This window comes from Caenorhabditis remanei, chromosome V (assembly GCF_010183535.1).
Source record: "Caenorhabditis remanei strain PX506 chromosome V, whole genome shotgun sequence".
NCBI classification, from domain to species: domain Eukaryota; kingdom Metazoa; phylum Nematoda; class Chromadorea; order Rhabditida; family Rhabditidae; genus Caenorhabditis; species Caenorhabditis remanei.
Window position 1 is genome coordinate 7,568,661 of NC_071332.1, and position 21,996 is coordinate 7,590,656.

The window sequence follows — 21,996 nt, forward strand, 5'->3', positions numbered from 1 at the left end:
TCAAACACCACTAAACATGTTTTTTTCTAATATTACAAACACAAATATTTATATTTTCATTTCATTAAATTCTCAAAAAACCCCACCTCAACTGATCTCATTTGTGATTATCTGATTAGTGATTAATTGCCCATATTGACCATTTTCATCGGGTTTACCCTTTCATTTCTTTCCATATCTCGTGTAAAGACTTTTTCAGTCATCTTTTTTTCTCAATAAAAACATTTTTTTTGTCTCTAGTGTGTAAAGTGAAAGGAACAAAAAACGAGAGGCAGGTCATTTGTCTTGTGTCTTTTGGCTACTACTTTCAACTTTTTAATCGATTCTAGAAGTCAGTCATGCGCCGAGAAACTGTTTTACTCGTTCTCTTTGGAATCGTAATTTGTCAAAAGAAGAATCCATGGAATGCTGAAACTGCCGATCAGCGACTTGATGATGTGATAACAAATGAGTTTAAGGTGAGCATTTCAGAAGATTTTTAGTCATAAATTTGAAATTTAGGCGAGAGATGCCGATGGAAACGGGAAGGTTTCACCTAAAGAAATTCGTACTTATTATGAAAACCATCCGGATAAAATGAGCAAAGAAGGGCTCGATTTTATCGATAGAAACTTCAACAAAGAAGGTGCTGCTGTCGATCTGGAAGGTGAATTTTCCTTTTCAATGAAAATTTCTACAAGAGTTATCATTATTTTTCAGGCTACCGAAAGCTGATAAAAGACTGGCTCACAGAAAAGGGAAGCGTCGAGAAGATTCTCGTGGGAGTGTTCGGAAACAACACAAAGCAATTACAATCTCATCATGTTTGGCGTAAAACTACAATCGCGCCATAAATTACTTTCATTTCTCTTACTTTTTTACATACTATGAAACAAGAACAAACCTTACATGCCATAAAAGAAAACACAGACTAGATCCCGAAAAACGATATACGAATATTATGAACACATTATTTTAATGATTATGGATTGTACCAGTCGAGGAAAAGAAGAGTAAAAGTGAGTACAACGATGCAGAATAAGAACCAAACTCGTTGGAAAGCAGAGTTCGTGATCGCTTTGCGAATCCATTCGTTTCCATCTATCAGATTTTCCGATGTGTGTAATGCCAAGTCGTTGATCAAATCAATATCACGCTCTTGATCCATAATCTGAAAATATTGTTTGAAAGCGGATCTCGACACTATTTCAATTACTTTTTCTGAGAAAACTGAAGATAATGACTGAATTTCTGAAATCTGTTGCTCCAATTTCTCAATTTCATCGTCACGATCTGCTTTCACAAATTCTTCTTTGATAATTGCAGTCTGTTGCTGGAATTGTTCAGCAAATTGATCGCCTTGATCACTTTTCCATCTTTCATAACTATCTCGTAGCTGATCTTGTTCTGGTTCAAATCCAGCACGGCGTCTATTTCGAACAGTTTCATTGAACAGAATTGGTGATGCACGATTCTCTTTTGATGGCTCTTGTCTCTGCGGTTTTGGAGCATCGTCAAGCTCCAACTCATCGATTCCATCCCATCCATCGTCTGTCTGAAATTCTTCACGTTTTCCTGTTAGGCTTGTTATATCTTCCACAAGATCGTAATCACGGTCTAAAGATGTTTCTTGCTGTGGTTTGTACTGGAGGCAAGGATGTTTCGTAGACAGTTTTTGAAGCTTGTCAATCAATTTCGCTGAAATTATACGAGGTTACGGGAAGAATGGAATAAATAATGAATTACGACTAAATTCGAGATCCGAATTGTAAAGCAGTTCGTCGAGTCCGGAAAGATACTTGAAAACATGCCCATCTTTCTTCGCTTCCTTCACATCATCAGCCAGCGACCGATTTTTCGCTTGTAGCCGTCTCAAGTGCTCCTTTCTGGAAATTGAAAGAATACTAAATTATTGTGATATATTGTGTTTACTTCAAAAGAGACACAAAATCGACGATTTCTTTCAGATATGTTCTCAATCCCTCTTGAACTCTCGTGAGATGTCCTCTTTCTGTCGCATTTCGCAATCCGTCATTGCTATTCACACGCTGACCGAGCTGATTGATGAACGACTCGAATTGGGATAACTTCTGAAATGAAAAGTATGAGGCAATGCAATGTTCGAGGGCGGATCGAACCTCTTTCACATCAGCATCGAAGCTTTCTCGCTCTTCTGAACTCATTTTTGAGTATGCTGGAGTAGCGAAAATGTAGTCTTGCGAACGTTCTTCAAGCTTTTTACGAAAAATATACATTTCAGTGGCAAGCGGATAGACTACATTAGAAATGTTTGTAAAGGCTGGCGACGGACGGTTTTCATCTCGACGAGAAACTCCTGGCTTTTCATTGTGTCTTCTAATGTGTTTCTGCTCGATTGATGTCGCAAGCGATCTAAATTGCTCCGATCTATCGGAGAACGGGGGGTTTTCCACCGCCATTCTTAAGAAAACATTTCATTTAGAGACAGGTCTGTTTTCGCTTATCAAAAATATAATATAAACTTGACTATCTACAGATATTTATCTATTTCCACCTGTAGATTCGGTTATCAACACCATTTTATTCGCATCTAATGTGAAATTTCCGGGGAGATGAGAAAGCATGACGTTAGTTCAAGAATAAGACAATTCTAGAAAACATACACACGAGCTCGACGGATTACGCGGATAAGCTCATGTGGATGGGGGATAATGCAGCTTATCGCATTTTCAATAAATTAATTTCAGAAATAGAAGATTTCAGCTCAGCCAAAAATATTAGGAAAACAGACAGATTGGATGGGGTGAATGTTGTAGGAAAATATATAATTCAACTATAGTACATTGTAAAGTGAGAAAGTTAAAACGGAGAATAGAATACTCAGCTTCTATGTGTGGGGAAAAACGGATGAAAATGGATGGGCAAAATTGGAAAAGGGAAGTATTTCGGATGAGAGAAATTACAGTTTCGGGGGATCAGAGTCGGGATGAGGTTTTGGTATTTACTTTCCGGCCCACAAAACGATGATGATGATGAGGATGACGACGATGGCGCACATGATGATCATCATCTTGATGTTCTTCCACCAGTATTTACGCTTCAGAGTAGCAGCCGATTTTTCGAATTGCGAGGCACCCTCTTGAAGAGCATCAGCTCGGTCGTCCAATTGCGAGAGTTTCTGATCACGCTCCAAAACCTTCTCCACATTCACCTGAAAGAAAGAGCAAGTTAGAACATTTTTGCTTCAACACTTATATTCAAACTTTTGATCAAAGAATGTTTGAATCAAACGGTGTTTTATAGAAACCATGTTAACATACACTATTTAAGTTTTATAAAATTACCTTCATGATTCCGACGACCTCGTCAACCTGAGCTTGTGTCTGCTGAAGGCGCTTGTTCGATGGTCGTGGTCCTTGACTTCCACCCTGCGCACCGGCATCTCCTTGAGCGTCCATTTCGTTTAGATGTTCTGATCCGGTTTTACAGGCACAGCCCTGGAAGAATAAAAGTTGAGCAAGAGGAAAAGAATGGAAATTACGTTTTGAAATTGAAGATTGGAAGACAGGGAAGAAAAAAACCACGAAGACGGCGACGGCGCGCATTTATGCATGAAAAATTGAGGCGCGGTGAGCAAGCGAATTGAAGAAGAACTAAAGTGCTCTCACTCAAAAAAACGAGGCAAACTCCAAAATAAAATATATCCGTTTCTGCATAATGGGATTATCATTATGCGGTTCGCACGAAGGAAAAAAGAGAAATCGAGATGTTCTGGATTGTGGTAAGTAAGGAAAATGAGGAAAGAGAAAGAAAAACAAAAACCGAACGGGGTCAGATGACGAAGCGATGAGTGTGCGTTGGTCGTTCGGCGTCAATTTTGTTGCGAAATCGGTGAAAACACCGAGGAACCAAAATGCGTACAATACACAAAGAACGACGCACAATCGTCAGAGATTGTCGGCTAATTGTTCTCTCTCACTTTTACGTTGAATTTGAGTTGATAAATAAAAAATGACATGAAACAGAAAACTGGTTTTCATCGCATCGATTGTTCTTTTTTTCCAACTGATCATTGCTTAGTTCACGAGTAGAGAGAAATAACAAAAAATAACTAAAGAAGATGATGACTGGAGGGTAACTTGTATTGAAGAAGACACATTGTGGGACGCATTCCAGACAAATAACGAAGCCACTTTTTATTGCTTTGCAGCCAGAAAATTGTGGGAGGCGAAACTAATAATGGGAGAAAAAAAAAAGAAGGCGAAGAAAGGAAGGAGTCTCCGGCACACGCTTCAGTTCTCCTTTTTTCCTTATTCCTTTTCTTGGCCGATTTCACACAAATGGAGCTAAATCCTTTTGCAGTGAAAAAAGAAAAGCATAGAATACTACGAGGAAGTTTTAAGAAAAAAAATATGGAAGTGTAGTGAAATTCAAGAGAAATTCGTGCCCGAGGCGTATCACTAGTACGAAAAAAGAAAGAAATGACGAGACTTTGAAACAAAAATTTTCGTCGACTCTGCATGTATACGCTCGTATCCACGTCATGGTTGCTCGGATACCCGAAAACTATAAATCCTTCAACGAAATGCCGCAGCGATACATCATTCCGTGTCTCGAGATTCCTATGGACTACCGCGACAGCAACACGAAAAGAGAAACGTTGCATTCGAGAAGGAGAATAAATTTTCAGTTGGCCTTTTTGGTTGGCGGGGGAAAAAGTATAAAAAACAAGAAAGGAATACAAAAAAGAATGGTGAATCATTCTCTCATATCAGCTGATAAAAACAGAAAAATCGTTGAAATATGGTGGGAATGGGAATGAGAATGAGGAAGCGAAAGGAATTGAATGTGGGTTTGATTGTATAAGGAGAAAAATAGAGGAAGAAAAAGAAGAAGAGATGGGTGGGGAGAAAGTAAATAGTGTGACTTTAGAGTAAATGAATAACAACAAAATAAACTTGGGAACAAACTTTTTATAAATAGAGACTATTTTGCTCTGAAACTGTTAGTTTACTTCAAGAAAAGTTTTTGGAATGGAGACGTGTTACGTCAACTTCGAACTGATTCGGTTCAAATCATTGACAATAATCAATTCTAAAAATTTCAAAAGAAGATACTTGGTACTACTCAGAAGCCTCATTGTCCTCCAGAATACTCGAAATCTACATACTGTGGGGTTACTGTATGTATGGAATTGTGTTACTTCTTGTATCGATAGAGACCTCACTCTTTTCAGTCGGCTTTGACAGCAAAAACTATGAAAAAGAAGAGAAATATCGGTCTTCTTCTTTATGTTTTTGTCTGTTGGTTTACTCATTCGATTCTCCCGGGACGACTGCTCGTTCAATTATGATTTTGTTATTTCAAAATTCTAGAAAATAACTCAAAAAGAGACAAAAAAGAATGAAGAAGGCAGATGTAACTGAGGGTTTCCAGCACGAAAAAAGTACTAGTTTGGTACTAGTGAGTCGACAGACACTTCGTGGGTAGAGTCCCCTGGCAAAAGATCGATGAAAATTCGCGCGCTCGCAGAGCCCATGTAGAGAGAAAGAGAGAGCCCATTGCCAGTTGAGGAGCCAAGCAAAACTGAGGACAAGAAACGAGAAAAAGTGAGAGAGAGAAAAAATGGAGAAAAAAGCGGCATGCGCGAAAAACTGAGAAAGAAAAGAGCAGTGGGTGCTTTCGTGGGCTCACGGAGCCGCCGTCGTGGGCCGCGCTGAAGCAGTAGCACAAGGATTATATGAGCAGAAGACGTCGAGGAGTGTGTGCGTATGTAGATGGAAGAAGCACGTCTTCTTCTTCTTTTTTTTTGCCGTTTTCTTCGCGCCGTTGAAGAAAGGAAAGAAGAAGAAAGCCACTACGGGTGAACGTAGCGAGACCAGGAGAAAGAAAGAAGAAAAATGAAAGAAAAACTGAGATCTCAGCTCGAATTTCATTTTTCAGATTTGAAGAGGGGATAGATGGAAGGAGATGAGTAAGACGTTTGATTTATTAGTCTTCTTGAAAAATTCAGAAATAAATTGGATTTTCAAGATTGAAATGTGCTCCGTCGATTACAGTAGCCAAGGTTCTGTCTTGAGAAAAAACACAAACAGAAATGCTGCTCTTCTGTATACAGAGAAAGGGAAGGAAGGGAAATGGAAACAAAAAATACAGTTCTGGAAAGTCAGAGAAAAAAGAGAACACGTGACCCGGAACGTTTGGGAGAATTCAGAGAAAAAGAAAATCGATGTAGACTGTGAAAAAAGAAAAAAAATCACAACCTTATGAAAAGATTACTGTAGTCCAGATAGAAATCAGAATCTTCTGATTATTCAGATTAAAGGTACATATTGTGTTCTGTTAGAGTAATGGAAATGTATTCCTTTTCTGAAATCACGTCACCATATTTCTATTCCTCAACGAGGTGTGAAGCAAAACAAAATGACGAGAGGAAATAAGGTCAGAACGGGGAAAATGAAAAGGAATCCCTTTCCTAATGACATAATCTCACAGGGAATTAGCCACTCGTTAAGACACCTAATCCGTCTGTTAACAGCCTCTCGTTCCTCTCTTATTTTCAGCCGTCCGCCCCAAACGTCCAACTTTCAGAGCCACCCATTAATCGCGCGAGGCGCTGGAAATAAATGAATGCATGAATAAATTGCCATACATAATAAATGAATTAAGTGAGTGTCAACGGCAGTGCTGACAAAAAGAGAAATATATGTTAGGGAGCAAAGAATTACGAAAGGAGACTTGAAGTTGAACAATACAATTAGTAGAAATGAGACAACATATAAATTCGAGGGTGTCGGGAGAAAAAAGTAAAGTGGTCACTCCCGCTCTAACCTATAGCCTCTTCGTGGAAAAAAGGAGAAACCTCCTCCATGAAAAAGACAAAAAACGGAAGAATGACTAGCAGTCAATGTCATTCAAAACGAGCACATATTGTGGAGATGGTGGTGGTTTGGAGGGTAGTGAGGACCAAAAAAAGAGGAAGAAGGAGAGTTGGTCCTTCAGAAAAAAAAGAAGAAGAGATTGTATGAAGAGATGAGAAGAAGAGAGAAATTGGAAACCCGAAACGAAAAGTTTTCCTATTCCAATTGATGAGTGGCCAGTTGAATGAGTTTATAAAATCATAAACAATACGTAGATGTACCTGAACACGTGGGCGATTATTTTCTAGAGACAGAGAACGATTCTCATTAAAGTAGTAAACTTCCTCATAGGCTACTGTTTGTTTCAGAAAGAAAAGTGATTCGTAGAAGGCAATTTCCGGCGGTCGTTTCTTTTTTTATCCAATTATAGCCAGGAAATTGGAAAGTGTGAGAATAAGAAGAAGAAGAAGAAGAAAACAACAGAAGAAAACGAGGAAAACGGGAGCTAATCTATGCAAGAGTATGGAGAAAATATTTGAGTATTCGTATTGGTAGAAGTAAACAGGAGGGAGAGACGATCTGGGGTACGTTTGACGCGTTCGAAGACTGGAATAATAAGTTTTACTCCATGGAATAGGATTTGAAAAGCAGGAAAATAAAAATCAATTTCAAGTTTTACGGGAAAAATTATTATAGTAGTACGGTAAGACAACCTCAACTCAAAAATGTCATAGCCTTCCACAAAAAGTGGATTTCTTTCAGAAGCACAGCCTTCTGGAAAAATGAATTCATGCTAGGCTCAGAGTCTTCCGAAAGCCTACAACTTCTAAAAAACTTGCAGCAAAAGTTGAACTCGGCGAAAGAACAAATTCTTGGAAGTAAAACTGAGAAGGGCATTTCCATATTGTACTCTTCTCATCTCGTTTCCCAGTATCAATTTCATCTTCTTTTTGCTCAAAAAAGGAGGAGGCGGACACTCCCTCCCTCCCACTTTTCTCTTCTCATTTTTCTCTTCCTTGCTTCTAATATTCATATCGTTAGAATATTCGATTAGCAAAAATGTATGTGAGGAGCCGGAATGAAGCAAAAAAAGAAAAAAAAGCGGAGGGGAAACGAGAATGTGCATGTATATCATTGAAATATGAGAAATTTGTGTGTATGTGTGCACGCCTTCTTGACAGAATACGCATATTTCAAATGGCTCTCCGGGGCCCATCTTCCTAAAATTTAGTGTCCTCAAAAAGACGCGTCATTTCGGTTTTTTGTTTTTTTATGGATGGGAACAATATAAAATAGAAAGGGCAATAACAATGGTAACAAGGAAGTGAATAAGAGATTCTAAAGTTTTTGACTGTGAATTTCATGGAAAAGGAAAGACGACGATGATGGAATACGGAGTTCGAAGTCGTGGTGGCTTCTGAGTGATTTCCGGTGACCGACTGTGATGTAGGTGATTGAGCGCTGAAAAAAGAAAGTATTCATTTTCCACTCAAGGACACTTTCGAAGCGAGAAAGCAAAAAATCCATTTCGGACGATTGGCTCCCTTCTAGCCTTTTTCAAGCCGAGAAGAAAACCAATTTCCGGAGCAAGAAGGCCCGAAGCCATTATTGAAAATTGGTGGCTCACGCCTCTCACTCTCACTCTCGAAACCCGACAATCTTCTTCTCAAAAAATGGGACCGACCTTTCTGAGCATTTCGTACATTGCGTTCTCAATTCCTTCGTCCACATTACAAGTCGATTCGTCAAGGAAGGCAATTGTTGGCTCAGCGAGCAGCATTCTAGCAAAACAGAGACGTTGTTGTTCTCCTGGAGAGAGGGTTTCTTGCCTGAAAGTTTGAAAACATTTCTCGTAACCAGAATTGAAGAACTAACCATTCAAAATCAACATTATCATATATACTTCCAACAACTTGAATCAAATGTCCCAACTTCAACTCATTGAGAATTTGAACAATTTCACCTGAACAAGTAATTTGAATTCAATCCGAATCGTCACAAATCTCACCATCTTTTTCAAAATCCTGACCGTTTTTCGCTGCCGGGAAAACAAGTTGCTGCTTCAAAGACAGTCTTCCAACCGGAAAATATGGTCTCTGTGGCAAGAAATAGGCATCTGACTTCTCGTAATGCTTATTCAATGTTCCCTCATGTGGCCACATATCAGCAATCACTCTCATCAAAGAAGTCTTTCCGATTCCACTGTCTCCGGTGATCAACATGGTTCTGTTACGTGGGAGGTTGAATGTCAGATCTGGAAATGTATTTTTAAGTAAAGAGATAATAACAACTTTGATATCAAGAATCCACCTACTAATCCTATCATAATATAATCCAGTTTCTGATTCTAATATGAAGAAAAAATCTGGAAAAACTAACTCTCGATAATGCGGATATTCGAATTTGTTGGTGGACCGAACGACAAATGCTCCGCTTCAATAAGATTTTCATCTCCAGATGTCTTGGTATCAGAGACATCTGAATTACTTCTGAATGCATCGTTCTCAATACCAGTTTGGTAGAGTTTTCCGTTGTCGACGAATTCACTCACTCTGAAAAAACTAGTTAGAAAATTTTTGTGAGTATACTGTACCTCATGATATATCCTCCAAGTTCTGCGATATTCATTGCCAAATCTGTGAGTCTTGTGAAACAATTGATAAGGTAGATGAAATAGAATGCATTCTGAAACAATCGAATTTTATAGCATAGTATATTATTTAGACTAACATTACTGATCTGTCCTGAAAGATCGGCTGGTTTCAAGTTGTCATACATATGGAAAACAAAAAGTGGGAAAAGTTGGAGAATGTAAGACATGCAACCTCCGTAGTAGTCGAAGAAGGATTGGAAGACTGAAACAAATAATGAATGGTTTTTTTCTAAAAAGAAATAGACTCACATTGAGACGGAAATCTCCAACACATAAAAGCAAATAGTCTTCTGAAGAGGACATCGAATGAGAGGTTCGAGAACATATGCTCAAATTCGGCGGATTTGAAGAATGCAGACTCCTCAGCATTGACTCGAACGGAGACATGTTTGTACCTGAAATCTCCCTCAGCCTTCTCAACTCTTGCAGCCCATGGAGTGATTGGACCGATCAGAATTCTGTTGATAATGACTCCAATGGCGAAATAGGCAAAGATCATTCCGAATCCCCATCCTCCAGCACTGAAACAATTCGAGTTACTCTTATAACTTCAGGAGTATCTTACGTATTCCAAACTTTGACTCCATAATATGAGATGATGAATGGAGATAACAGAACGGTTGGAATAATACTGGTTCCCAATAGTTTTGTGAGTTTATCCGCATCTTGTGTGATTCTTTGATCGCTAAAAATGCATAGTTTAGGATGAAATAATAGCTGTTTGATAACTAACGGGTTATCAATTCCTTGGTCGTCAACACCGTTCAACTGGTAATAGAAATTGTTTCTATAGTAGAGTTTATGGAGACATTGAACAAGATTTTTACGTTGTTGGATGTAGAGACACCAAGAGAAAAAGTTCATCAATGCCATTAGCTGAAAACGTTTCATGATTACATACAATCGGAATCAATATCTCACCAAACATAATCCAATGTAACATAAAGATGCTACCCAGAAGATATGCCAGAATTTAGGTTCATCTTTTTCAATTAGTGCCACGTAGAACTTTCCAGGAATCACACCGGTCTTGTAGTTTACGATTTCATCTGAAATTGAAATCATTAAGCTCTTAATTGTCGAATTAAAAAAGAAGAAGAATAAAAGTTGAACGGGTAACTATAGGAACACCAAATGACGTATTACATCTTTCAAATGTTTAGTGTAATGCATCAACGGTATTCCTATAGCTGTTCTCCTCGTTCATCTGAATAAAAGTGACTGACTTCCAACAGAAGCAGCAATTGTGACTGCAGTGAGTCCCAAAGTTAGCCAAGTATTTGAATAGATGAGTGGAAGTAGACGAAAAAGATTGTAGAAGACACGAAAACCAAATTCGAACTTCTTCTCAATCACCTGCAGCTTACCCATTTTATCTGGAAACTTGAGATGTGATATGAAGCGGAGGCGGGGACTGATCATACAATGAACTTTGATGTATGCGGGTGAGATAGTATAGGGAAACAAGATGAAGATGACTGATAAAAAATATGGGAATAAGACGGTAGTGTAAAGAGAACACAATGTGAACGATCGAGAAGTGCTTTTTGCGTTGAGGTGAATGGCTTGATAACGATTTGATAAACTTTTTATGGCATTTTCAGGATTATTTATTATTATTGGAACTTGGAAGAAAGTTTTTGAATTTGAGTTAGCTATTTCTCATTGAAAATCAAGATTTATCGGAGAATTTACCTTTTAATAAATTTAAGATACAGTTTTTTCCAACAAATTAGCTTGATTAATTGAAAATAGCCTAACTCAAGTTCTAATGTGTATCATTTGATTGTCATCATTCCTTTGTTTATTAAAAAATGAAAACTTCAGATTTATCAAGAATAATTTATTTTCGAGTTGAAAAGTTCATCATCTCATAACAGAATTTTTGCTAGGTTAAAATCAGCTACTATCTCATTTATTTTTATTTTTTTTAAACTGATAAAATTGCACCGAAATTGTTACTAAAGCCCCCTTTTATATACTATTAGCATTATGTTTCCAGAACAGAATACAGTTTATGATCAAATTTGAGTTTTGATATGATGAAAGTGTTATCTTGTTACGTTAATCTTTTTCCAATTATTTTCTAGCAAACTTCACATTATAGTTTTCGTTTTGATCATTAGTTTTTCAGAGTTCTGAGTGTTAACCGCTTTCTAGACAAAAAACCAAAACTTATTTCGAGCCATCCCTTATTGATCAACTATCTGATTCACACTGAAGAAACCTTCGACTCTGATTCAGTAAAAGGTCTTATCAACCATCTCAACAAAAATTGCATTTTTCCAGAGCTACTAAAATACTTACATTCATTTGTTGATGTGGACGGTAGGGCGTCAAAATTAGACATGATATAGAACATATGTGGGTCAGAAAAAAATGGCGAAGGATAGACAGAAGTGATAAAGATAAAAGGGGAACATGATTGATGAGAACTACCCGGCGAGAAAATAGAGATGACACGGTCCACACTTGCAAGAAGGGGGAAATTGAAGGTAACGACGGTCTTATTGAAATGAAATTCAAGGAATACAACAATACCACCAAAACAAAAGAACAAAAAAGACCGTGAAATGATCAATCAAAAACTGATAGAAGACAAATGAAAAGACGCTCAATGTACCCCTTTTATGACTCTGGAGATTATATCTTTTAGTAGTTTTATCAGTGGAAAAGTTGATTTATCGGTAGCGATGCTTATCGTACCCGTACGGAGGCATATGAAAAGACACTGAAATTTCCGAAAAATCTTACAGAGCAAGTTGTGAACTGTCACGTTTGCAATTTGGATTATTTTAATGAGATTATAATTAGAATTGTTGTATGTTGTTTGGATTCGGGAATGTTCACAGAGCTGAAAGTTGCAGAATTGTAAACAAGACATTGAAAGAGTAAAACATATTGTTGTAGTGAATATTGTTTCATTGATGTGCTTTAGTTCATTTGCTTACTTTCTATAATTTCTTTTGGAGTACCCATGAAAGCTTTCTTCATTTTCTCACAGAATCGTCTCCGCTTATTGTTACTAAACATTTATAGAGGTTCTTCGAAAACAACTTTTTTGCCGACACAAATCACAAAAAATCAACACATCGGCCGTGGTTTGTGTATGTGTCTAGTCTCTACCGCCAAGGAATATAAAAACAAACGAAACACGACCATGAAATATTTCACTTGAAATGGGTGGTTTTTTGTCTCATCTCACCCCTGAAAGAAACTCTGAAATTCTCGACGCAACCTGCGGTCCCATCCGTGGAAATGTATATAAACATGTGAGTTGTTCAGGGTGAGTGTCTTTTTAATATTATTTTTAATTTTAGGGCGAGAAACTAGTAGATGGATATCTGGGAATACCATTTGCTGAGCCACCAGGAAGATTCGAGAAACCAATTGAAGCAAAGGTTTGGACAGAAGTCAAAGAATGTACAGTATATGGACCTGGATGCCCTCAAAGTGGAGTTTTCGATCAGGTGAGAATCACTGGGAAACTGATAATTTATTTATTTTCTTCAGATGAAAGATCAATTGGGACTGAAATTCAATGAACAAAACTGCCTGTCTCTGAATATTTTTGCACCAAGGAGGAAGTCGAACGAGTTCGTAAGTTCTAAACTTCAACTTTCTGACAATTAAATTGCATTCCAGCCAAGAGGTCTGCCAGTAATGATGAATATATTTGGTGGTGCATTTGAAATGGGTACTTCTGCTGCTTATGATGATTACTCGATTTCTGGAACTCTTCCTCTCAGAGATGTCATTGTTGTGACTGTTAATTATAGAGTCGGAGCTCTTGGATTTTTCACAACAGGAGATGAAATATGCCGTGGGAACTTTGCTCTCTGGGATCAAACTCTTGCTCTCAAATGGATTCAAAAACATATTAAATCTTTTGGAGGAGATCCGAGTAATGTGACAGTTTTTGGATGTAGTGCTGGGGGAGTTTGTGCTGATTTATTGACACTGAGTACTCATTCACAAGGGTTATTCCAAAAGTGTGTAGCTATGTCTGGAACTGCTGATTGTGAGATGGCATGCAGATCAAGCAAGAATCAAGCTCTTATTTTCAGAGAGTTTGCTGTGGCAAATGGATGTAAAGAAACAGGTTAGAAGAAGAACTGAGTGAATAATATCATTACATATATTTTAGACTCTTCGAGTATTCTGAAATGGTATACGGAGCAAAGTATGGAAGTTTTGAATAAACTAAGCTCATTCAAATTCTCGAGATCAGGGTTCATGTCGTGTGCACCAAATCTCGATGGTGATTTCTTCACCAAGCCATTAGAGAAATTGAAAGAAGAAGCTCCCAAGAAGAGTTTTATATTCGGAAGGACTGAATTCGAAGGACTCATAATGGGTGAATCGTCATAGAATTATGAAAATGTTGTTTATTTTCATATTCAGCTATTCCCGATCCTGTTTATTCTCGAATTGGAGACAGCATTCCTTCTGCACTTAAGAAGCTTTACAAATCAGATGTGGTTGAAAAGCCAGAAGACGTTGCCAAGTTTTTGATCGAATCTTATCTCGGAGGAATTGACGAATCAAATGATTCAGTTGCTAAGAAAATGTTTATTGAAGTTAGTTTTATAAAATTTTTTATGGCTACGAGTTAATTACAGTTCCTCGGAGACGCAGTGTACAACGCTGGTATCCTGAACTCCGTGGAATCAGCAGCAGAATCTGGAAACAACGTCTTCTTATATTCATTCGATTTCTGCAATCCAGACGGTTACGGTCCTCTGGGTGATCTTTTAGATTTCAAAGCATCGACACATGGGAATGATTTCCGATATGTGCTTGGAGATGGTGGATATGAGAAGTTCATCCCATCAGAACAAGAAGTCGAAGTAATGAAATTTATGGGAAGAATTTTCTCGAATTTTGCAAAATATGGGTAGGTAGTTCAACACAAGTTCATTGTCGATAATTTTATTTTTCAGAGATCCAAACAATGCAGAAATGAGTCTGAAATGGGAGAAGTACAGTTTGAAATCACCTGGAAGCTATTTCAAGATTGACCATCCGGCATGTCAGATGAAGGACGACTTTTTGAAGGAGCGACTCGGGAAGCTGAGACAAATTAAAAGAAACAAGATTGTAATCGATTTTGAATTTAGTGAATGAAGCGTTCAAATCTATATTTTCCAACTACTAAAAACTTCGAAGCTCAACAGGATTCTGACGCATTCTATACAGTTTTGGTTTTCAAAACAAAACGAGTGCGACGCTAAAAACTGCAACAGTCCTCGCCAGCAAGGAATATTTTTGGTTTTTTAAAACTACGTTTGTGAAATTATTTTAGCGCAAGAAGAACTATGAAATTCGCGCCGCACCGAAACTCAAAAAAATAACTGCAGAGATCAAGAAAACAGGGAACGCTCGACCACAAATATGAGTTTCTAATCCGATCAGAACACTTTTTTATTCTTATTTCCACTATAATCCGTCATGATGGAATACCTGTGTGTCTAGAGATGTCTAGAGTTTTCGTACCGGGTGGTACGAATCAAAAAAAGTACGTCTAATATTGTTTGATGAGCTTATTGACCTTTATATAAACTCAAAACTCAGCGAAACTGAAGACATTTTATTTGATCAAATTGCTCTGATTGGCACGTATTTGATAGAAATGGATGTCAACAGTCGATCAATTTCAGGTCATCAATGAGCATTCGCCTTTAGTTTTCTTTTTTTCTTTTTCCCCATTTCTTTTTGTTTCGATTTTTCCCAATTTCCAGGCGTACCATGGGAGGGCATTTATCTCACTCGGAACGTGAGCAGAACTCGGAGATTCTTGAAGCAACATGTGGTCCGATTAGAGGAAATATTTATAAACATGTAAGTTATTAAGATATTTTTTTTTCTTATTGAAAAATTGATTTTAGGGAGACAAAATAGTTTATGGATACCTCGGAATTCCTTTCGCCAAACCACCAATCGATGATCTTCGTTTCAAGAAACCAGAGCCATTTGGTGTTTGGACTGAACCCAGAGATTGTACTGAGTATGGTCCAAGATGTCCACAGTCTGGCCCGTTTGCTGAAGCTATCCGATTTGAGAAAGAAGATATTGCTGATGAAGGAATCTGTCTGACTGCCAATGTATTCGCTCCGAGATGGGAATCTGATGAGTTTGTGTGTTTCATTCTTGTAGCCTTTACACCCATATTCATGGTATTTCAGAAAAAAGGACGCCCTGTGATGGTCTACATTCATGGCGGTGGTTTTGAGTGTTCGGCTTCAAGAGATTACTGTGATTACTCGATATCTGGAACCCTTCCCTTGAAGGATGTTATTGTGGTCACATTGAATTATCGAATTGGAATTCTTGGTTTCTTCTCCACTGGAGATGAAGTTTGTCCCGGAAACTTCGCGCTGTGGGATCTCACTTTGGGTTTAAAATGGATACGAGATCACATTGAATCATTCGGTGGTGATCCCAATAACGTAACAATTTTTGGGCAGAGTGCAGGTGCGGCACTTGTTGATCTACTTGCGTTGAGTCCACATTCAAGAGGTATCTCTCAGATAAATAACATTTGAAATTAGATCATATCTTTCTTCAGATCTATTCCAACGTGTCATACCAATGTCTGGTGGTGCCCTCTGTGAATATGCAGTTCGTACAGCTGAAAGTCAAGCAGAAGTATGTAAACAGTTTGCTCGTCACTTGGGATATTCTGGAAATGATTCTGAAAGTCTCTTCAACTGGATAAGAGCAAAATCTATAAAAAATATTGAGAAAATGAATGGTTTCAATGTCCCGGCATCAGGAATTCTGGCGTATACTCCTAATTTAGATGGAGATTTCTTCCCCAAGCCGCTGGATGAACTGAGAAAAGAATCTCCGAAAAAGAGTATTATGATGGGATTCACGGAGCATGAAGGTCTCTTTTTTGAGTTCTTGGTTCGTGATCCAACACCCCCTTTCGATACATTGAGAAGAAATGTTGATACGTATTACAAGGAAGATACTGGAAGTGATTTTAAAGAAGTTCGAGAGAAGATTTTCAGTTTTTATACTCGTAATGTTGATAGCGAAGATGAGAAGAAATTGAGAGAAGTGGTTATTGATGTGAGTTGTTATTAGAGAAATTCCGGCAATTGTTGAGCTCCTTTCAGTTTGTCGGAGACGCCCTCTTCACCGCTGGAATCTTCGAGAACGCCAAGTCTTGTCTGAAGCATGAAAATGATGTATGGTTGTATATATTCGATTACTGTGAACCATCTGGATTCGGTCCTCAAGAAGAATTCATGACATTTGTTGCCCCAACTCATTGTACAGACTTGAGATATATTCTGGGAGAAGGATTGTATAGTGACTTCAAGCCAACAGCAGAAGAACTGAAGATGATTAAGAAAATGACAGAAATGTATTCCAATTTCGCCAAATATGGGTAAGCCACTGTTCCGAATCTGATAAAATATTTTTATTTTTGAGCAACCCAAATGAGAAAGGATCCAATGAGTGGGAACGATATTCATCGGAGAAACCTAGAAGACACTTCAGAATCTCGTATCCGCGTGGAGAGATGCGATCGGATTATCACGCGGAGAGAATGCAGTTTTTGGAAAGCATCAGAAAAAATAATAAAAATCTAGAAGCTGTTGTTTATGGTAGATTTTAAACTATTCTGAAATTGTATTTTCTTTAAATCTTCTTATTGTATAAAATTTTCAGAATTTTCAAAATAAAAGCATTATGTTCCAAACTCCCAAACAAACATTGAGTTTCCGTTCGAAAACTCAAAATCAACCACTCAAATAACCACTAGACAGACCTCCCAAGTTAGTGAAATACAAATAGTTTTTCGTTAAGCCAGACTGTTTTTTTTCTTGTTCAGTCGGTTTGATTGTTCACCTAGTTATGTGTTCCTCCCACTTTGTTCCAATATAAAAGAACACTTGTACTAATAGGACAAATCAAAATGGGTGGTCACCTCTCTCATCTCAAACCGGAACACCATACTAATATTTTTCTGGCTTCGTGCGGTCCTGTACGCGGAAATTTGTATCGACACGTAGGTTTTATAGTTTTGGAGCTTTGAAAAAAGGTGTTTCTAGGGAGAGAAAACAGTAGATGGATTCTTGGGAATCCCTTATGCAAAACCACCGGTAGGAGAGTTGAGATTCAAGAAACCGATACTGGCAGATGTTTGGACTGAACCAAGAGACTGCACACAGTATGGTCCACGATGTCCTTCTTCTGGCATGTTCTATGAAAAAATTGATCTGAAAAATCAAGATATACCGGATGAAGCAAATTGTTTGACTCTGAACGTCTTTCGTCCTAATTGGCAGTCTCGAGAATACGTGAGAATTCATTCCGCCGATGAATATTCATTTTTCTTTCTAGATCAAACGCCCTGTGATGGTTTTCATTCATGGAGGTGGATTTGAACTTTGCGCTTCAAAAGATTATTGTGACTATTCATTGACAGGGTAACCTGAAAATATCCTCTTCATTACTATTCTTCTCTTTCAGTACTCTCCCTTTGAAAGACGTTGTTGTAGTTTCCATCAATTATCGTCTCGGAGCATTAGGATTCTTTTCCACTGGAGACAAAGTTTGTCCTGGAAACTTTGCTCTGTGGGATCAAACATTAGCTTTGGAATGGGTTCAAAAACACATAAAATCATTTGGTGGAGACCCAAACAATGTAACTGTTTTCGGACAAAGTGCAGGTGGTGTCAGTGTGGACCTACTTTCGTTGAGTCCTCATTCAAGAGGTTTTCAGATTTCCAATAGAAAAAAACATGATTTTCATTCAGATCTCTTCCATAAAATAATACCAATGTCTGGAAGTGCACACGTTCCTTTCGCAATTCGAACATCTTCAAATCAAGCTGAAGTAGGACTTGAGTACGCGAGAAATAAAGGATTTACGGGATCTGGTACTTTTGTGGGTTCTCATCCACTTTTATCAGAATTTTTTTTAGGATCCTCTGAACTATTTGAGTTTATGAGAAACTTGCCAACTGAGAAACTACTCGAAAGAGCTGGATTCGAGCATTCGGCATCTGGAATGGTGTCTTTTGGACCGAATCTTGATGGAGATTTCTTCCCGAAACCTCTGGATGAATTACGAGAAGAAGCTTCGAAGAAATCAGCACTGATAGGGATGACCGAGCACGAGGGCTTGCTGTTTGGTAAATTACTGTTAAATTTTTTGTTCAAAATTACGAGCGTGTTTGCTTCAGCATTCACTGATCCGAGTTTTACAACTGCTGATGTAGTGTTGAAAAAGAAGATCAAGATGGAGTATAAAGAAGATGTTGTAGACAATCCAGAAGAGATTTGCAAGGAAATATTGGACTATTATATGAACTTCAACAACGAATCCAATGAAAAGAAACTTGTGGCTGTTAGTTATCAGTAGAATTCTGAAAAACTTCTTTATTATAATTATCAGTACACCGGCGACTCAATATTCAATGCGGGAGTTTTATTGGCCGCGGAGAGTTTGGCTGCGCATGGAAATAGTGTATACTTGTATGTCTTTGATTATTGTAACCCAGATGGGTTCGGTCCACTTGGAGGTATACTTCCATTCAAAGGTGCACCAGAAGAAATCAAATAATTTCCTAAGCTTCAAACACTTTCCAGTTCCAACTCATTGTACTGACCTCCGATACATCCTTGGAGAAGGAGTTTACAGTAAATTCGACCCAAATGAGGAAGAGTTGAAGATGATGGATTATATGACTACTGTGTTCACCAACTTTGCCAAATATGGGTAACGCTTTTCATTTTTCGAAATGTTCCATTCCATTTTCAGAAACCCAAACGTCTCTGATTCCACGAAATGGGAAAAATATGAAGTAGATCAAATCAGCAGACATTTCCATATAACATCTCCAGAGAACGAAATGAGAAATGAGTTTCATAGAGGACGATGTCAATTTTCGATGGAGACAAACAAGAGGAACAAGAGTTACCAGAAGATTTTTTTCGACAAAAACATTTGATTGTTCCTTTTTGATTTCTATCTGTTTGTTTTCAAATATATTGTGACCGATTGTGTGTCAATAAACCACAAAGAGGCGGGGCATGGGAAAATAGTGTACTCTTTGATCAGACAACTATTACACAATGTTTGGCAACGGACGGGGGAATCAGTATATAAATTTGAAAAAAAAGAGGTCAAAGATGCCACTTGTTCTCTGATGTTTATTGAATATTATTTTAATTTCTTATCAGTTAATAATTTTAAGAACAAAGTCTTTGACTTTTATATTTTATAGAATGGGTGGATATCTTTCTCATCTAAAAGCTGAACCCCTTCCCGGAGTCCTGAACGCATCTTGTGGTCCTGTCAAAGGAAATTGCTATCGCCATGTAAGCATTTCAAAAGTTGAAAAATTTTCTAATTTTATAATAATCAGGGTGACAAAACTGTGAATGGATACCTTGGAATCCCGTATGCTCAACCTCCAATCGGAAAACTTCGATTCGAGAAACCAGTTCCAGCAGATAATTGGACAGAACCAAGAGACTGTACTCAATACGGACCGAGATGTCCACCATCTGGAGCTGGCCATGAGAGAGGTTTCATTGCCGAAAGAGATGTTCCAGATGAGGAAAAGTGTTTGACTGTGAATGTTTTTGTTCCGGGGTGGGAATCAGAGGAATTTGTGAGTATTAATTTCGAAGTTTAGCTCAGAGATTCTATAAATATTTTCAGAAAAACAAGCGACCTGTTATGGTTTATGTGCACGGAGGCGGATTCGAAGTTTCCTCTTCTAGAGAATTCTGTGACTACTCAATGTCAAGTACTCTTCCAATGAAAGATGTCATTCTGGTCACCCTCAACTACCGTCTTGGAATTCTTGGATTCTTTACAACAGGAGATGAAGTATGCCGTGGAAATTTTGGATTGTGGGATCAAACTCTTGCTCTCAAATGGGTCCAGAAACATATTGTTTCTTTCGGAGGAGACCCAAACAATGTGACACTTTTCGGACAAAGTGCAGGAGGAGCTTGTGTTGATTTACTCACTTTGAGTCCTCATTCTAGAGGTGAGAAGAGTTTTTCACAAAAAAACTTCATTCTTAATTTCAGATTTGTTCCAAAAAATTGTGCCAATGTCTGGCTCTGCATTGTGTGAATTTGCAATTAGAACTGCAAAAAATGAAGCGGAAGTGTTTGATGACATGGTTGCTAAACTTGGTTTCACTGGATCAGGTATGACTCATTTCATTTCTACTTCATAATCACCTATTTAATAATTAAAAATTTTAGGATCGAAAGAAAGATTGGAGTTTATGAGAAACCTTCCATGCAAGAAACTGGTTAGCAAGACTGGTTTCCAGTACAATAAATCTGGATTCATGAGCATGTGCCCTAATTATGACGGAGATTTCTTCCCGAAACCACTAGATGAGCTCAGAAAAGACGCGTCCAAAAGAATCATGATGACTGGAATCGCTGGAAATGAAGGCATTCTTTTTGGTATGGTATTCTCATGACTTATAAATCTCTAATTCTAAAATTTTCAGCATTCAACCATTCCACATACAGCAATTATACCGAACTGTTGCAACAAAAAATTGCGGAAGACTACAAAGAAGATGTCGTGGATGATGTGGAAGGTGTTCGTAAGGAAATTTTTGATTACTACACAAAAGATATTCCAAATGACGATGATACTATGATGAGAAGAGCTGCAGAGTTCGTAGGAGACTCTGTTTTCCATACTGGACAGTTGGCAACTGCTGAAAGTGCAGCAAGGCATGGAGATGAAGTGTGGTTCTATAAATTTGATTACTGTAATCCTGATGGTTTTGGACCGGTGAGAGATGCACTTCCATATGTTGGTCAGTTTATTCAAGTTTATTTTAAAAACATTTTAAAAGTTTCAGCTCCAACTCATGGTATCGAGCTTCGCTACCTCTTCGGAGATGGAATTTTCAGCAAGTTCGAACCAACTGAAGAAGAATTGAAGATGCTTGACAAGCTGACAACTATTTTCTCGAACTTTGCCAAGTATGGAAATCCTAACGAGACTGGCTCCACGAAATGGGAGAAATATGATCTGAATCGTCCTGGAAGGCATTATAGAATCAGTTATCCAGACAGCGGAATGGAAGATGATTATTGTGGTGGGAGATGGAAGTTCCTTGAGGAAATCAGAAAGAAGAATAGATGCTTCCAGGCTAACGTTTATGGAAAGAAAATCTGAATAGTTTTGTAGTACTCTGTAAATAAAATTATTTCTTTTTTTTTTGAGTTTTAGCTTGGTTCACATCCTCTTGATTTATATGGAAAGTCAGTACTGTAATGATTCAACCAACTCTATTTATAAAGTTATAAACACAAGATTAATACAATTGTACAATAAATTGAGGGGAGGGGGGGGGGCTGGTCCAGTTTGCAGAGAAACTACCATGACTAGAGATCACATCGTACGGCTTGAAGGGATTATTCGAGATGGGGAACATGACAGTTCCGAGGTTATAATGAGATTATATAAGTAGAGAAAAAGAAGTGGAAACATTGACTAGAATCACTTTCAGCAAAAAG

General features: G+C 38.0%; 5 protein-coding genes across 5 annotated transcripts; 3 read left to right on the plus strand and 2 right to left on the minus strand.

Annotated features, from left to right (window-relative positions):
- Positions 1 to 338: 338 nt before the first annotated feature.
- On the plus strand, positions 339 to 833 carry GCK72_017968 (uncharacterized protein; the record flags this gene model as incomplete). Its single annotated transcript, XM_003112521.2, has 3 exons — positions 339 to 458; positions 502 to 646; positions 700 to 833. The coding sequence occupies 3 exons, from the start codon at positions 339 to 341 to the stop codon at positions 831 to 833; spliced, it is 399 nt and encodes a 132-aa protein (XP_003112569.2).
- A 128-nt stretch (positions 834 to 961) lies between these two features.
- GCK72_017969 (uncharacterized protein) lies at positions 962 to 3,416 on the minus strand (the record flags this gene model as incomplete). Its single annotated transcript, XM_053732330.1, has 7 exons — positions 962 to 1,150; positions 1,196 to 1,677; positions 1,726 to 1,865; positions 1,912 to 2,069; positions 2,118 to 2,418; positions 2,964 to 3,169; positions 3,303 to 3,416. 7 exons carry the CDS (start codon positions 3,414 to 3,416, stop codon positions 962 to 964), a joined length of 1,590 nt encoding a protein of 529 aa, XP_053581243.1.
- A 4,740-nt stretch (positions 3,417 to 8,156) lies between these two features.
- Positions 8,157 to 10,842, minus strand: GCK72_017970 (uncharacterized protein; the record flags this gene model as incomplete). The annotated part of the gene is made up of 12 exons (XM_053732331.1): positions 8,157 to 8,279; positions 8,503 to 8,647; positions 8,694 to 8,781; positions 8,827 to 9,072; positions 9,198 to 9,307; positions 9,412 to 9,503; positions 9,549 to 9,673; positions 9,721 to 9,992; positions 10,037 to 10,156; positions 10,205 to 10,347; positions 10,393 to 10,520; positions 10,698 to 10,842. 12 exons carry the CDS (start codon positions 10,840 to 10,842, stop codon positions 8,157 to 8,159), a joined length of 1,737 nt encoding a protein of 578 aa, XP_053581244.1.
- Positions 10,843 to 12,650: 1,808 nt separating this feature from the next.
- Positions 12,651 to 14,598, plus strand: GCK72_017971 (uncharacterized protein; the record flags this gene model as incomplete). Its single annotated transcript, XM_003112303.2, has 8 exons — positions 12,651 to 12,743; positions 12,792 to 12,941; positions 12,985 to 13,071; positions 13,117 to 13,573; positions 13,619 to 13,828; positions 13,876 to 14,051; positions 14,094 to 14,368; positions 14,415 to 14,598. 8 exons carry the CDS (start codon positions 12,651 to 12,653, stop codon positions 14,596 to 14,598), a joined length of 1,632 nt encoding a protein of 543 aa, XP_003112351.2.
- Positions 14,599 to 15,219: 621 nt separating this feature from the next.
- On the plus strand, positions 15,220 to 21,655 carry GCK72_017972 (uncharacterized protein; the record flags this gene model as incomplete). Its single annotated transcript, XM_053732332.1, has 22 exons — positions 15,220 to 15,312; positions 15,360 to 15,608; positions 15,657 to 15,990; positions 16,040 to 16,548; positions 16,596 to 16,870; positions 16,915 to 17,090; positions 17,391 to 17,494; positions 17,538 to 17,786; positions 17,830 to 17,915; positions 17,959 to 18,203; positions 18,246 to 18,368; positions 18,414 to 18,623; positions 18,675 to 18,838; positions 18,887 to 19,031; positions 19,081 to 19,210; positions 19,719 to 19,812; positions 19,860 to 20,108; positions 20,159 to 20,492; positions 20,536 to 20,658; positions 20,716 to 20,925; positions 20,973 to 21,290; positions 21,336 to 21,655. The coding sequence occupies 22 exons, from the start codon at positions 15,220 to 15,222 to the stop codon at positions 21,653 to 21,655; spliced, it is 4,740 nt and encodes a 1,579-aa protein (XP_053581245.1).
- Between the last annotated feature and the right edge of the window lie 341 nt (positions 21,656 to 21,996).